Genomic DNA, 17,735 nt, shown 5'->3' on the forward strand with positions numbered 1-17,735 from the left:
GAATTCCTCTTTTTTGCTTCAAAGAGAACTGGAACTGAAACCATATTCAGGTGGTAAAATCTATACAGATTTGTTAATCTAAACAGCAAACTCCTCTATTTCAGTAGCTTACACACTGAAGGGGCAGTTTGCATCTCAGCGACTGAATATAGCAAAAATTTGTATCTGGCAAAAAAGATATTTTAGATAGAGTCAAACATATTGAGTTACACACTTCCAACAGCAAGAGTACCACTACTTCTCATTTTACAGAGCACAGAAGTATGTCAGGAGATGCTTCTATACAAAGATGAAGCAATTATACAACAAAATATGGAGTTGATTAATAATCAGCAATTTCGTGGCAGGCTGTTACACCTGACATAATACTTCAAAAGCATTTGAAAGCAAAGGGTACAGATTCCTCACTTCTTCTGTAAACAGGCTGTGGTAATCAGGCATCTATGGGAGCGTTGTGATTTCCGACTACAGTAATAAAGTCAGATCATATATGCTATACAACTAACATACAATTTTCTAGTCTATAAGGCTGCTCTTACCAAGGAGAACCTGATCATACAGCATTAACAATGAACATACTTGATGGCAGCTTGAGCAGAAAGTTATTTCCAAGAAAATTGGGAAGTTCTGAAGTGTGAGAATCTGACAGATTGCTCTCTGAGCTCCAGTAAAATACTGGATTATGATGTGTGATATTATACTTTCAGTTCTTCATGAAGGGCATTTTATGGCTTGAGTTTAGCATTGTTTTTCCACCAGCTTCCTGTACTTTTTTCTCTTAAGTAACAAAGAAACAGACTGATCAGAAACTCTATGCAAATACTTTTAACTCACATTTCTCACACAGCACACAGGTCTTTTGAAATCTAAATCAGAAAGCTTTCATTCTAGTCTGGGGAAAAAAATCCAACATTTTTAAGCCAATGAAGAGAGTGGGTCAGAACTTCAGGACTGACACTCTTTTACCAGCTGCTCTACTGAAGGGATGGTAGCTTTAGTTCCTAATATGCTAGGGAAGCAAATGTTTTAATTATAGTATTGGTCTAGTATGTCTAAGTGAAAAAGAGAAAGAATCCAGTGAAAAAAACTGAAGAGACAACCAAATCTGTACATTTTAAAGCTTGTCAAGAAGAAGTACTCCAAGTACCATTTAAAAAATGGGCTTTTTGGATGCAATGTAAGGTACAACCACATATGGATAAAAAAACCACCGCATTTTAGAAAATGCAGCAACCTGATTTCTGTACTGACTCCCAAATATCCAGCCCTCCACATGATACATGCTTTTGCAAAGTGTAGCTCACCCAGATTTACCGTAATTTTAGTCAAAGAAAACTTATTTTTTCTACAGAAAAGATATTTGCGCCACTAATTATAACTGCTATAAGTAACCATTTGCAATAGTTTAATTTCTTAAACCTAAAAATAACTTCAGGTATGAATTACAGACAATTATTTTAAGTATAATTTTCTGACCCTGGTTAAAAAAAAAGAAGAAAAAAAAAGACATGGAAGGCTTTTTAATTGTTCTTTCCTCACAAAATGTTTTCTGAATAAGCTAACAGAATAAGACACTCACTTAACAAATAAACTACAACACTGAGCTGAAGTTTCAGTGTAGTCAGGTTTAAGATCCTTCAGCATGATGTGCAGACATCCCTGAAATGTGGTGGTAGAACTCAGACAGGGCAGGTAGCTTACAAGAATTATTTCAGCTCTGCATTGAGAGTTCTGATAGCAGTCAGGTGTAGAGCTGAGAGGGGGTAAAGCTGCCCTTTTGCAAGACTTTGAAGTGCCATCATCACCACAACTGCTGAAGTTGTCTATAATCTGTTCCCAACCTACTCTTCAATAATAAGCTAGAGGATTCTTCAAGCTGTATCCTCAGCTGTCTTACAAATGTTAATCCATCAGATGCAACCATATTTCTTTTTCACAAGCATATCAAGTCTCCTGTTATTACCTGAGTTACTTGAAATAAGTTACAACTGCTATTTCAAATGCAATCATATTATGATTCACAAATACTTTGCTCTGTTTTCTGTTTCAAAGACAGAACGAGCACAATTTTTATGGGGGAAAAAAAAAGAGATATACAGAGTAACCCAGAAATTCAAAATACTGTTGATAAGCACAGAATTCTCTATAGTACCTCAATGTGTTGACTGAAACAAATGTTTCAGGAAGTCCTCATCTATACAGAAAAGGTGAAATTAAACCTCAACGTGGGGTTTAGTAAGGTACACATATTGCTTATCTAACAACATGGGAAATAAGTCTCAGTCCAGAAATCTCTAAACCATTAAAAATGTCTTTGGTGGACATGCTCGATACCACTCCACAGGCTAAGGGCTGTGAGGTATCTTAATTGTGGACAGGTAACAGCTCCTGACCACCACCACTGATTTCCAAACTTAGGAGGAGCCAGGAGCTCTGGCTTCTCACAGCTGTTTGACTCACAGGTGGGTGGCAACATCACGACTCTGCAAAAAAGCCAAGCTTCAAAGTGTTAAGTGATGTCTATTGGGATATTTACCATCTTATAATTACAGAATTACAGAATAGTTGAGCTCAGAAGGGACATCTAGAGATTGCCTAGTCCATCCTTCTGTTTAAATCACAGCCAAAGCAGGTTGCTTAGGGCCATACCAGTTGGATTTTGAGCATCTCCAAGGCTGGAAACTCTACAACCTCCCTAGGCAACCCATGCCAGTGCTCAGTGGCCCTCGCAATGAAAAAAAGTGTTTCCCAAAGTTCTGAGGAAACCTCCAGTGTTTCAGTTTGTGCCCATTGCCTCTAGGTCTGTCACTGGGCACCATTGAACAGCCTGGCTACATTTTCTTTGTGCTCTCACTTCAGGTACTTAAATACAACGACGAGATTTTTCCCTTTGGCTTTCTCTCCTCCAGGTTGAACAATCCCAGTTCTTTCAGCCTTTCCTCATATGAGCACTGTTCCAGGCCATTAATCATCTTTATGGGGTAGTGATGACATAGCCTTGCACAACACAACATTTTAAAACATTTCTTTGTTGAGGTTGAGTTCAAGATAACCACACTGGACCTTGCAGTGAAACACACCAACTACTGCAAGCCTGAATGTTTCAACCAGTAGCACAGATACAGATAAAACAGAGATTTTTATTGTTGAATATTTAACAATAAGTTTGGCACTTACTTAATGGCTTCACACATGTCCAGTCCCATTTTCACACAATTCTTGGCATGATTTTGAAGAGATATAGGTAGTCCAGAAACACAGTAATAACAGTCACCTAAGATTTTAATTCTCATACATTCATTTTCCTAGAGGAAAAAGCAAGGTGAGATGGTCACTTTCAACTTGAAATACATAAATGTAGGGTTACTGTTACAAACTCTGATTTAAATGATGTTAGCAAATTCTACTTAATCTTGTTTCAGTAGAGAAGGATTTGGCTTGCTAAAACAGAAGTGCTATTAGGGCTTTGAATGGATGAGCCCTCCACCTGTTATAGTCCTTAAGGGGCACAATTGGGAAGTACATACACTGCAATACATATATATGCAGAGTTGTACAGAGCTGAGATTAAAAAACTGGGCCAAACTATCCTATTCTCAATCGAAATAAAGCCTTTTTGTTTGAAATATGAAATCAAAAGACCTAGCCTTCCACATTTACATCTTTGAAGATGTACTATGGAACACTTCCAGAAACTACCAGTCATAATAGTATTTCTATAATTCAATGTATTTTAATGTAAAGGTTTTTATGTTTTTAAAACTAATACTGAACAATAGTTTTTGAACTAATATCTCAGGAAATGTTTATATGCTCTGGAGTTTCTGATTTCACCTTCACACATAAAGTTTGATGTAATTTTTTAAAAATAGCACCTAAATAAACAGAAGAAAATTTTCTACTTGCTTTTTATTCTTTCCTTGAGTAATCAAGAGGTTGCGGTCAGTGATTAAAATTGCTTCAATCAATATTGTCTCTCTCCTCCTCCAGTCTCTTAAATGCTTTTCCAGAGATCAGAAAACTAACACTTTTGTATCTTGAGTTTCATAATCCTTGTTATTGTAAAAAAGCTATTGAAAGAAGTATTCATCTGCCATTAAGCTTTACTGGTCTCCATAGGCTGTCTCTATTGGTCCTATTAGAGAGAGTTATCTTGAGTTTCACAGACTGTCACACTGATAGAAATACACTGATGCACTCAGACCAGAGCCAGAGTTTTCTCCTTCATGTTTCAAATCCAATCTTCCTGCCAAAGGCTCAGAAATACTGCTTGAAGATCCCGAGAAGAAAAAAATATTTTAAAGATGACTTACTTACTTAAACTAACAGTAGCAGCCCACAGAAACTCACCTTTGCAATCTGATCAAACTTGCCAAACAGCTCATTTAGCATGTGCACCAATTCCCCTGGTGAGCAGTCACTGGCCAAGCGAGTGAATCCCACAATATCAGCATACAAGATGCTAGACAGAAATAGAATTGAACAGAATCTTGGTCACAGTTTTCTTCCGCAGGACTCAGATTTATCAAACAACAGCTAAATCTGAGTGTAAGCATTCTGGACTTCACAGGGGTATGCCTGTACCCAAAACAGCCACTGCTAAGTGAAGAGCAATAAATACAACTATATTTATAGGCAAACCTACATTTACCTAAATAGGTGCTATGGTAATATAGGCATTATAGGTAATATATACCTATACTGATCTTCATAGGTATTATCTTCCCAAGTATTACCTTTATAGTATACCTATATTTACAGGTATTTATAGACATTCTGTACCTATATTTATTAGTGTATTAAAATATCTAAGAATGTAATTCAAACTAACTTGTCCAATCAAAAAGCCACACAAAAGAAATTGTAAAGAAGAATGTCTGAAATAAATGGTGAGTTATTTTTTTAACTACTAAAGTTTAGAATTAATAAATAACTGGATCCTTCAGAATATTTTTTCTCAGGTACTTTGTAAAATACATACGTCATACAGCTGTCTCTATTTACATGATATAAAGTCTGAGAAATCGTTCCAGTTAAGCAAAATACAAAATCAAAATAATACAACTGACGTGAATTACAATTTTGACTGGTATACATGAAAGCAAGATTTAGTATTTTAACTTGAAAAATCACAGAATCTGCCAAGTTGGAAGGGACCCACAAGGATCATTGAGTCCAACGCCCAGCCCTGCACAGGACTACCCCCAAGAGTCTCACCAGGTGCCTGAGAGTATCATCCAAATGCTTCTTGAACTTGGCTTGGTGATGTGACCACTTCCCTGGGGAGCCTGTTCCAGTGCCCAACCACCCTCAGGGTGAAGAACCTTCTTCTAATATCCAACCTAAACCTCCCCTGATACAACTTCAGGCCATTCCCTTGGGTCCTGTCACTGGTCAATCAGTGTCTGCCCCTTCTCTTCCCCTCAGGAGGAAATTGTAGACTGCTGTGAGGTCTCCCCTCAGTCTCCCCCAGGTTGAACAGATCAAGAAGACATGAAAAGAGCCTGTTAATGTGTGGTTTTTTCTCAACAACTTCATTTTATCATCACCTCTGTGACTTTCTGGAACATGGAATTGTCAGCATTTGATCAGATTAACAGATAATAAACATTAAATTGTTGAAAATCATATTAAAAGGATTGCTTTCTTAATTGCTCACTTAACACTTTCTTTTCGATTTTTTTTCTGAATGTTGTTGATACATTTTGTTACAGTACAATACCTTACGTTGGTGTGCCTTTTGACATACAAATTGTGGAAGTTGTTGGTGTTTTCCAGCTGACCCGCCTTCGGTCCTTGTAACCTCTGAATGATCTCTGCTTTCATTTCCATGGCAATGTGAGCAGGCAGTAAAGAAAGTAGAAGACGCTCCTAAAGTTTAAAATGAAATGTCCACAATTTCTTTAAGGAGAATAAAATTAGTATGGTAGCAACACTGTGCAAGGCACACATTATTGTCAATACTGTAGAACATTCTGATGAGGTTTGCACTCAGACCTGGTATGGCCTCCAAAGTTAATCAGTTCCTTGAAGAATATGACAGGAATATATACATGCTTCCAAGTAATACCTAGCTTCTTCAAGGTTAGAAAAAGCTTAAGCTAAACTTAATATCAGAAGAAGTTATGTACAGTAATCTATTCAATATCTGAGTAGTATGCAGCAAATAAAAAAAGAGCTGCAAGGCCAGTTCAGAGGACTTTAAGGGAAATGCAGTCTAACTCACGTAGAATAGGCTAAATCTCTTTTTTAATGTATTTTAAATGTTTAGCTATAATTTTAGCAGTTAGACTGAAAATAAAAGAGAAAATACAGACATGGAATATTGCAAATCTTGAAATTTTGCAGACCATTTTGATATGTACTGTCCCCTTACTTTATTATTGCATTTGACAAAATATTTTTTTAAAATATTAACTTAAAAGCAAATTGAATACTAAAAGAACCCCAAACCCTACATGTTTTTCATCATTTGTTGGCATTATGGTCTTCCTTTTGCAAAGGTCTCTTACATCAGTACATTTTCATTTTGCCCATTTTACTTGTGACAGCTTTAAACTCAGGTCCTATTTCTCTGGAAAACAGATCAACAAGAACTCTGAAAAAAAAACCCTTCTTTCTTTGATCATACTCCATCCTGAAACTGAAAAAGAGCAGAGAGACTAATTCTGGTTAAGCACAAAAACTAGAACCCTCAGTCAGTGAGGAGAGGGAAGGTATCCGGAAAAGCCCTAGTCAGAGTCAGAGACAGATAAGCCAGAAGAAATGATGATCTCAAAATGTGCATGATCTGCAGGTGTTACTCAGAATGATGCATTCTCTTTGTTTCACAACGTGTATTTCTGCAGAGTTTGCAGTTCTATTCACGAAGGTACCAGAAGAAATGTAACCATTAATCCAATTCTCTGCCTGGGATAATTACTTCTGTTCAGGTCTAATGACCTTGAGTAGAGCATGACAACACAGGGCTACAGACTCTTCGAATATTTGCAGCTACCTCAGCTATCTCTCATATATAAGGAAAACTTCACATTCCTCATAGCATTTGTGCACTTGTGAGCATAGCACTAAGTTATATGAGGCCCTGTGAAACTGATCCTACACATACTTTGTAAAAAACCTTTATTTCAGTGAATCAAGACAGAATCTTGCTTTGCCGCTAAGTAAGTATTGAACCAAAAATTTTCTTTTTTTTTTTCCACTCTGATGAGATCTAAAAATAATTTTGATTCACATAGGTATGGATTGTTCTTTATTTTGCATACTAAGGCATATCACATAAACAGTAAGATGACTCATGAAGTAAACGTTCAAGGTAAAGTATACCTGTTTCTAGCCTCACTAATTAGGCAAGAATAAAATAAGAAGTACCATTTTCCTACTGCTAGGATCTCAGATTTGACACATTGCAACTGAGAAGGACATATACAATTGACTTTTCATCAAAATGTTAATGTGACTTTGTTTCTTAAATGAAAGTTTTATTTAGTATGTTAAGGCATTTTAGCAAGTTTACTTCCAAGAGATCAATGTATTTTCACTGCTTATGTTCACTGGCAATGTTTCATTTGAACTGGTTCTTGGTGGAGGCATTTTGCTAATACGGAAAAAATATCTGTACAAACAATAGATTTTTTTTTCCATAATGAAAGCTTATTCTTCCGACTTGATCTTTATCTAACAGAAAAAATTATTATTTTGTGATGCACTGGATGGGTCAGCACTTGTTAATAATTATTATTACACAGTTAATGAAGAGGTGAATGCTCTGAGCTACAATTGGACGTTACCATACTCCTGTCGTACCATGGCTAGTAAATGCAAGCTAGCTCACAATCTTCCTATGACGGTTATAATTCCAGACACACAATGATGCAGACACTCAAAGTTAGGTTACTGCTTATGTGTTTGAAACCCAGAAAGGCTGGACAAAGGCCATAGGAAAAAGCAGCAAAGGTTTTCAAGGAAGCAAGAGAAAAAGCAAGAGAAAAAGTTTTCATAGGAAGAACCGTAAAGTCAACTACAGGCCAAAGAATCATATGAGAGAAGGGAAAAAAAGAGAGGGGACATCAGGAGAGATGGAATATTTCCCCTCCTTTTTCTCTCCAGACCAGACCACTATTCCAGTCTGCTTAAGCATCCTGGTGAAGCTGTTCACCACACCAGAATTCCCTCCAAAGAATGTTTTCCTTCCTCTGTTTCCACTGTACAAAAGAGAAGGTTGCAACCAGAGGTGGCTTTAGAGAACTGCAATTGGTGAAGCACTGTAGAATACTTTGCCATGCCCAGCTTGCACCTAGAGCCTTCAGCCACCCTCTCCGTCATGCAGGCTGCAAGCGCTCGCATTTCAATCCTGAAGTTATCACTTGTGTGATAACGTGGATTGTTAATTTTCATTTCTTTCACTAAAAGACAATTGTGAAAGAAATTGAATCTTAACTTCTTATGAAGATTGTGACTGGGCTAGTCAGCTAGACAAATGCAAAATGCTTGCTTGCTTGTTCCCTCTCTTTTTGCTAAAAGATCCAAAGATACGCATAGCACTTAAGAACACCTCTTCCTTCCTGTTTTGTCATCACCGGTGGCTTAAAAGAACACAATTGAAGCATCAAAACCAATTGCTCTCCTCTCAACCACTCAAGTCACTTGTAGCTGAGATTTTTTAAGTCCTAGGGCTAAAAGACAGAGCTCACAATCTGTACTGAATACAACGTTATAGCGCCTTTCAATACTGTAGGGTTAAGTACTTCTCTCTTCTTCCTCTGGATCCCAGTAGAAGGATAGCAAGTAGACATCCTCCCTGGATTCTCCAACTGAAGATTTTCCATGGTATATGTCACACTGTTATTTGAGTTCCCTTCTCTCAATCTCACATCTAAGTTGATTTCTTTGTCAGAATTTTCCCTGAATTATACAGATGACTTTAGCAGTGATTCGCAGTTACACACCATTCCTCTACAGCTTGATAAACTTGTTTAGTTAAAGTTAGCTTGGCTCATTTAAAGAACACAGGACTCTTGTATTCTGCAAGGTGGTAATTGTGTTTGAGTATCTTGCATAGTATCATGATGCTGCTATGCAGCAAACAAACAAAATATCCTCAAATGCTTGGTACAGTACATTTTTTAAAGTGCATGTTTCACAAATCAACCTCTTCTTGGCTTGAGGCAATAACGGTTTATTTATTTGCTCATTCCTGTTTTGTTATGTAAACTACCAATACTGATTCACTCACATGTACAGGATTACACAACTAGCAACTCTTTACTGTAGCATAATTCAAAGAATTTATAGATTTAAAGGCCAAATACTCTTCCATCTAGTCTGATCTCTTGAATAATATTGACAACAGAATGACACAGAGAAATAAAAGTAGTCTGATATGACTCATTACATTAAAATTAGCTTAGTGCCTTACTCTCAGTAGAGAGAAACACTCCTTCAAGGCAATTCACAGAATCTAATACTGAATTCCTGAGGGAGCATCTCTCTCTCTCTCTCCCTCTCTCTCTCTCTCTGTTTTCTGTGGAGGGAACTGCAGGTCTAAATCTTGGTCTTACTGGAAGAAATGTCCATCTTTGTTGTTAAGCTTCTTCTGATGTTCAAGCAGCCTGCAGAAAAATTATATATTTGTAGATCAGTAAAGGACTATAGGAATATTTCTGCCCCTGTAATCCCATATAGGGATATTTTTGTCCCTTTCAATGTCATTTAAGGTACTGAATCATAGAATCATAATGAAATCTGATTTCCTGTGGGTTGGATTTTGTTTTCAGATTCCTCTGGCATATCTTTAATCATCTATTTAGCAAGTTTGACAAACCAGGTCAGGAAGTCAGCAGTAAGAGCTCAAGAAGCAATTAGCCTTACATGCATTCTGCTTCACAACAAAGTTAACAAATAAACAAATAACAAATAATTAATAAATATAATTAAATTTTCAACTGCCCTTGAAATGTATAAAGAGATAACCTACAGGAAAGGAATCTTGTGACTCCTGATCACAAAATGATGAAACAGCTATGAAGCTGATAGAGATGGGGATCAACAGGGTACTTGTTTGTCAAATTATGGTACTGTTCACCCAGACCTCATGATCATTCTCTTAAATACACCTACAAGGATAAATAGTTGTAAATTGCTTTTTCTTCAAGCTAACTTAGATTCTTGACTGGGAGGGGAGATGATTTTTAAAAATTACATGCTATTATCTCCTTAAATTTAGCCTATGTTAGTAATCTCCACCAATCTTATTAGCTGTGCTAAGACCAATAAATCAATTTTATTCATACACACAGAGAAAGGTATTCAATTTTGATTACAGAGACATAAAGAGGTGAAGAATTCATCAACTCCTCTGCAGTTTGTTCTAGTTGTTAGTTAGCTGAACTGTTAAAACTGTTAAAAACTGTTAAAATGTGTTGTGTATTTCTTACTTTGAAGTCTTGGCCCTGTTATATCTTTCTCAGCTCAAGATTAATGTCCATACTCTGTTCCTTGCAAACACAGATAACTTTGATCAGGTAAACAGCTCCAAAAATCTCCTGCTCCTAAGTATTTTCTACACTCTCTTCTCAAAAACCTAAACAACCTTCAATCATTTTTCAAAGTTTTTTTGACACAAATCCTAAAATTTTGCTCCACTAAACAAAGACATGCACACACCTACCCCCCTGCTTTATTCTCTTCAATATATCCATGATTTACACTGCACAACTTTCTGCTGTAACATTCCTGGAGTTCCCTGTCTGCCGTTTCATGTCTCCTATTGTCTCCAAAATATTTTTTGAAGTTGCAGCCTTGAAATATTCTAGCTCTGGCCCATACTCTTTGCTTCCAGAATTATGACTCTTCAGACAGTTATTATAAACTCTCTTGATTAATATAATTTATAAAGTATTCCATATTACAGTATTTACTATCAGACCAATTGTGGTGGTTTGGGCTAGGCCTTCCTTGGTGACCAGTTTGTAACCAAGGAAGGGTCCAGATTTACCCAGTATTCCCTACGATTTTTACGTAAGCCAGATTATAAGAAGAAAGGAGGAGAGGCCTTCGTTCTCTTTCCTTCCGGCGGCTTGGAGGTGCAGGTTCCCTGCTGTTGAGTCTGCCGTGTTGGGGAGCGAGGCCTGGTTGGGCCTTGTCGACCTTGGGAGACAGAGGTTGCCGGCGATCGTTCCGGAGCGACCCTCGGTTGTCCCAGGAGAGTAGTGAGCTATTTCTTTGCTAACTCTTTTAGTGGATAGATCTTGGGCCGCTAATTGGGATATTTATATACATAATATTTTGGTTTTGTTCCTTTTCCCTTCCCCCTTCCCTTTCCCTTATTTTTAATTGTATATAAGTGCAAATATATTTATATATCTCATCTTTGGTTGTCTCTCTCTCGTTTCGGGTTTTCTTTCGTTTTTTTTTCCTCCCTCTTTTCCCTGAGGTTTTGGGGGGGGGGGGGGGGGGGGAACTCTGGTGGTACGGTTTGGAGACTTGGCAGGGAGCCAGCTTCAAACCATATCACCAATATTTGTGATTTCTGCAAAAATGGTTGTCTATGAATGTCTTCACATACCTCCTAGATCATTAATACAAAATACATAATAGCATAAACAAGGAGATGTGGTTCTTGCAGAACATGAAACACATACCAGTTCATTGAACATCTCCACTGCTAATTTCCAGTTACTCCAATCAAAATCCATTAGACTGTGCTCTTTTCATGGGGAGTGTCAGTACTTTTACGCTGTGCACATTGCATCAAACATCTTACTGAAATCTTCTGATTTTGAAAAGTTATTTAACCCAAACCTACTCCCCATTAAAAACTGAAAAATATTTTCATATGACTTGATTTCCTACCAAGTTGTTGAGTACATCACTGTATTTCTTTCCAAATGCAAAACCATCACAGCAGCATCTTTTATTTTATACTGATTGTTTATACTTTTTTTGTCTAGTGGCAGCCCCTTTGTTATGATGACTTTTTTCTTTGAATATTTCCAAAACACTGCTACTGGCCTTGACAAAATCAGACACAGTTTAAGGATTTTTCCTGACATCTAGAAATCTACATATCACAACTTTTACCATACTGAACCCTTTTTTTACATATCTAAGTGCTGCTTTTGCTTCCAGTTGTGGCTAGCACAGACTTTATGCCACAGGTAATATCTCTCCTCAGGACAGAACTATGAACTCTCATCTGTTCTCGTCTGTTCTCCTAAAGGGTCCCTCATTGCTAACAACATTCATTCATGATTAATTTTTTTTTTCCCCATGGAAACTGAGTTTTTTTAAAATCCCCAAGCATGGCACTGAAAGATGTTTTGTTTTGATGACCCTTTTGGTGAAATTTCAAGGCTGATAATGCCAGGAGCCAGAATATCAACACCAGAAAATCAATACACACAGGAGAAATGAATGCACCATCCTCTCAGTCCTCACTATTTCCTCAGCCATGGAATGCAAATGCCCTCATTAAGTTATCTTGCAGAAGACAAGTCACAGGTGTCTGGGAGCTGCTCCCACAGGAAAGAGAGCCCTGAAAAAGGGCTGCCAGTGGGCAGACTCATGCTGGCTGCCGGAGGTCCAGGTCACCAGCTCAGACCACGGTGATGAGAGATGTTCAGCCAAGTGCTGGCATTGGACCAGGGCCAGGGTGAAGCCCAGGGAAGGGCCAGACAAGCCCCCATGGTGCTGCCAGGGAGTCTCTGCCTGTGGGTGAGGGGCAACCTGTCCCTGAGCTCCAACCATCCCTCCAGAAAGGGGTGAGTTGTCTTCAAACACTTTTGCAATGACAAAACATCAGTGGTGTGACCTGCTTGCTTTGCAAGAACAGTACAGTCAATGCAGGCTTTTGACTGAAATACACTTAACGGTTTTCAGGCTAAATAAACAGTGTTGTGCCCAGCTCATTTGCTGCTGAGTAGCTCTGTGAATGCAGAGCTAGCATCTAGCCGGTCACCTTCATCTCCAAACAACATTAAAGCTACCTGGAAGCACTGCTTCGCTGTCACGTTTTTTCAGGATAGGGATCTGAAAGCTCATTTAAATTCATAGGCTCATCACACATTTGGCAAAGACAAATTCCTTCACGGAACTTAGGGGTTGTTCAATGTTTATGCATGGATTACAGTTTGCATATGCAAGCTTTTTATGACTAATTTTGCAAATGATGTTCACCTTCAGAATATGTGCCTATCCTGCGGGTGGTCAAGTGACGAGTCATCAAACAGCAAAACAACAGCGTAAACAGAACATACTGACATACACAGCCAGAGCTGCTTAATTAACTGACAGAACTTCAAGGTTTGTTTCCATCTGATCCTGTTAACTCTTGCTTTAAGTTTTATATATTTCAAGAACTGATGAAAAGACAGAAGAAGCATTTTGAAAATAATCAGTTTGAGGAGATTAACATGTTTATTACTATATCAGCCTTTAATAACGGTGAAGTATTACACTGCTGGAAATTGCTCAATACCATTCTTTTAAACAATAAACCCTTTAACTCCAGTACATCTCGCTTCACATTTTGAGAAGAATTTTATGCTATTTTTTCAATAGAAATGAACAAAACCAGACTCATCTCTCTTTTCACATATTTCCCTTCTTCCAAACCATCCATGCGATGTCAGGGAAGACATTCAAGAGTACTGCTTGAAGTTTCCTGTTCAGCTGCCCAGCTTAGAGTGAAACCTTGTGGTTGAAAGCATCAAATCCAAAGCAAAACAAAAAGCATTTCTAAGCCACAGCACTACACTTAAGTTAGATGATTACGTCTGAAGCACATTGTCAGTATCATTCCTCTATGCTCTTCTAGTTAACATGAAACTGGTTGCTTTTACCTCTGACATTGCCAGCTGATGTTCTAGCCATCTGCTTACAGAATACCAACTAAGCATGCAAGAATGGATTTCTTTCTGTGTGTCGCTGGCGATTTTCTGGTATTTTATTAGATATTATACAGATATCACACATTTGTGTGATCAAATGTCAGTCACCCCACAGAATAAGGATCAAAACCAAGGATCGGCCACCCAGCTATACCTGTCAGGAGCTCATAAACACTTCAAAGTGGGTCAGACAGAGAGGTCAGAAGCAGGGCCAGACAGCAATCTCTGAATAGAATACTTCTAGAATAGAAGTAACTAAACATAGGTTTGGCCCACAAAACAGCCTATTTAAATAGAGATAAAAGTTTATTCAAACAGAACCTAATTGCAGAAGTTTATTTCATCTGTATATTAATGAAAAATGAAGCTACAGTAAGGATCTGTCCTGCTTCTTGTAAAACAGTGATAAATTTTAATGTTGCAAGCTGTATATTTTAACACCTCTTTTCTGAACAGCAGTAAGCATCACTGTTCATTCAACAGCTCGCTTCCTAGCCTTGCAGACAGAGGAAGCTGACTCACACTAGGTAGAAATCAAAGAACAGGCAGATGTCTGGAAAGTATACACTGTTACTGCATTCATAAAGCAGACCTTTTGTTTCCTTACAATGGTCTAAATAAAAGGGAGCAAGAATGATTTGCATTATATCTCTGTCTCAGGAATTAAAGTTTCTCTTCTGCTTAGTCACTGAATACGTGTCTTGTAGAAATCTCCCAACTGCTCTTTAATGATTATATTCACCAGCTACTAAAGATAAAAAATTTTAAATGAAAAACTTTGGTCCCACTGGAAAACAAATAAAATCCCCAGAGTTCTGAAAACCAATTCTCTTTATTTTGAGGAACCTGATCAGGAAAGAAAAACACAAACAAGAACTTACAGTATGGCAGGTACATGCTAAACTATTCCTTAGCACTCATTACTAGGCCTAACCACAAAACAAAAGTTAGCATAAAATATAGCAAGGGTTAAAGCTTTCAGAATTAGCCTGGTTTCATTTTCTAAAACTCCTGAACAACATTTTCCATATTACTGTCAGTACATTTTCCAAAGGATTTTCTATGGTTCCAGAAGTACTTACGCATATAGGTATGGAGACAGAAATTCAGGCTTAATCACAGAAGGACAAGAATGGTAAATACCAGACTTTCAAGTGCCTTGTCACCCATCCCACGAGGACAGGCACTAAGTCTGTGTGTGTAATGCACAGAGAAAATCAGAATCCTAAAAATGCAACTGAGAAAAATCAGAGCTGCCAGAGGAGGCCACATAATTGGAATATACCCAGAAAAGGGTATTGGTTATGATTCTGTACTAAGAGTCAGCAGGTGCTTAGCTCCAGGCTGGAAAGAGGCACCTCTATGTGCCTGGGACTCTGTTGTGAGCAAAACAGTCTAGAGTCAGGCAATTTTAATTGAATTAATTTACTGCAAACAAAAACAAGCCTCTCATTGCTTATTGCAGCTTTGAAAAAAAAAAAAAAAAGAAAATAAGTGAGGCAGACACACAATCATCTATCCTCCACACTTCCTGGTCTCAATTTTCCCTATTTTTGCTGTGGATTATACTCAGTCCATCAAAATTCTTGTGATGAGGAGACGGGTAGTGTAGGAAGCTGAGAGAGTAGCATGATAGTTTCTTCTGTCACTGTGTGCTTAACCACTTCTGTTGCTCTGTGTTTAATGGTTTCTGCTGCCCTTTTCTTCAGTGTCCCTGCTCTGGCCTGGGACATTGACATGCTGCAGTGCCCTCAGGTGTGTCTCTGCTCCAGCATGGGCTGTCCATGGGCCACAACCCCTGAGAGGTGAGGATACCCTACTTGGGTGTAGAGGTCCTCTACACAAAACAGCTTGTGTCCAGCCTCCAGCAGTTGCCTGTTTCCTTGTGAACTGTGTTTGGGCAGAGGCACCATGGGTCCCTGGCTAGATAACGTTTTGATGCCTAATGGGTAATTTTTTTATACACAAAAAAGTTTTTTTCCATGGCTGTTTTTATATTCCCCATGATAGGCTGGACACAGCTCTGGCTGACATGTAGTGATTCACAGTGTCCCCCATCAGGTCACCACATCAGCTGCCTGCATCTGTGCCCACTAACATAGGCTCAGTACAGAGCCACAGTGACCAGTGGTGCAGAAATGGGATGTCAGCTCCAAAACTTTTCATGCTTTAACAGGGGATACATGGGTTAGACAATGCTCTCTGTAAGCAACCCTTGTTCAAAACAGTCCTCTGCCAAAATGAGACCTCATCTCTCTTCCTATCCCCATGGAGAAATGCTTATCAGTGAGCATGAGGTTATTTTGGAGGTAGAGCCCTAGCAGCCTTTTCAGGTGAAACTAATTACCTCCAATATGAAACCACTTAAAGATCACTGAAGCAAGTACTAGATTTCCTGTCACTGCAGCACTCCAGGTGAATCTCTAATCCCCAGACTCCTGCACAAGGGCTGCTGCTCTTCCTCTTTCTCTCTCTTGGGATGTCCAATCCAGTGGGGATATTTGATAAATGTCCTTCAGCACTGGAAAAGATGGGGTCCAGTTTTTCCCCTTGAGATATTAGGTCTGAATTCTTGTCCTCACATATTGAGGGTTTTAAAATAGTTCTATGTCTACTGTTTTGGAATCCTGGTTTACACACTGATGCCTGCACATTTGTACATGTGAATATGAATAGTGTAAAAAAAATATGAAAGCTGCAGCTGATTGATTGCGGCAGTGTTATTTCTAAAGGCAAATATGGTATGGATGAATTAAATCTATTCTATGATTACTGCACTTATAAAAATTCCAAGCTTTTGAGAAATTTGGAAATGGTTTGTGACTTCATCTAAAATTCTTTTTGATTATTTCCAGCATACATCATCAATATACTCCATGCCTTTATTTAATTTGATTAATTTTGAAACTCTGCATTTTAAACACGGATTAATAGATCTATCTATCAGAAAAATGTGTTGACAATGAGGATTGTGTTGCTGTTCAAGAGATAAAACTAAAAGAAACCAGAAGGTAATATATAACCGATAACAGTTTACCATGTAATTCACAAGATCATAATTTATTATTCATCTGTGAAACCTCAGCAATACAGGCATAATAATGCCAAATGTTTAAGCTATAAGGAACCATAATTCCTGGTAAGAATGGAAGAACAAAAAATTTACATCTTTAATGTAACAAGATGTTTATTTTCATACTTGGCTCCTGTTCCAGTCCTCTTGGTGAAATTTTTTTACTGCTTCAAAACTCTTTCTATATGATATTAGCAAAGATTACAGAATATGTACTTTTTCACACTTACATTGCTTTTTGTACCATTTACTCTATATAATTTTGAAGAAAATGGTAAAAAATTAGACTTCTATATATTTCCAGCCACTTGTAATAAGAAACGTTATAAAATACAGTTTCTGATTTTTATTAGTACACTATTGTTATTAATAAGCAAGAGGGAGGAAATTTCTTTCTCAATCCTGCCTCCAAGGTACACCTTAAAATAGTTGTCTTCCCCACGACAGTGCTTGCATTGCCATGTTCAGCACAGCTTAGCAACATGCAAATATTAAGTCCTGCCAAGAATCCACAGAACATGTGCTAAATGCACTGTTGTGTTCTGATGAATCAGGGCCTTCCTACAGAAGGCCCTATATATTCAGTTTGGGTCATTGCAGAACTTGCTTGTTTGCAGTTTGCAATATCAGTATTAAGAATAATTCCCTTTTTTTTTCCCCCCAGGGTTGTGACTGGAAAGAAATGCTTCACTCTGAATCAAGCAGATCCATCTAAATGAGAGTCACTGAGAGGTGCAGCAGAAAGAACCTTTTGGAAGACTGGTGGAGCAATC

The 17,735-nt window shown here is 38.0% G+C and overlaps 1 protein-coding gene across 1 annotated transcript in view; it reads right to left on the reverse strand.

The window, feature by feature from the left end:
• ADCY2 (adenylate cyclase 2) overlaps window positions 1–17,735 on the reverse strand; it is a 215,069-nt gene that overhangs the window by 70,711 nt on the left and 126,623 nt on the right. The window contains exons 5-7 of the mRNA XM_051798981.1: window positions 5,723–5,871; window positions 4,351–4,462; window positions 3,178–3,305 (exon numbers count right to left, since the gene is read on the reverse strand). Coding sequence (XP_051654941.1) covers window positions 3,178–3,305; window positions 4,351–4,462; window positions 5,723–5,871 — 389 coding nt within the window. The remainder of the gene's footprint in view (window positions 1–3,177; window positions 3,306–4,350; window positions 4,463–5,722; window positions 5,872–17,735) is intronic.

Source organism: Manacus candei, unplaced genomic scaffold (assembly GCF_025592945.1).
Source record: "Manacus candei isolate 608988 ecotype Guabito, Panama unplaced genomic scaffold, ASM2559294v1 h1tg000049l, whole genome shotgun sequence".
NCBI lineage: Eukaryota > Metazoa > Chordata > Aves > Passeriformes > Pipridae > Manacus > Manacus candei.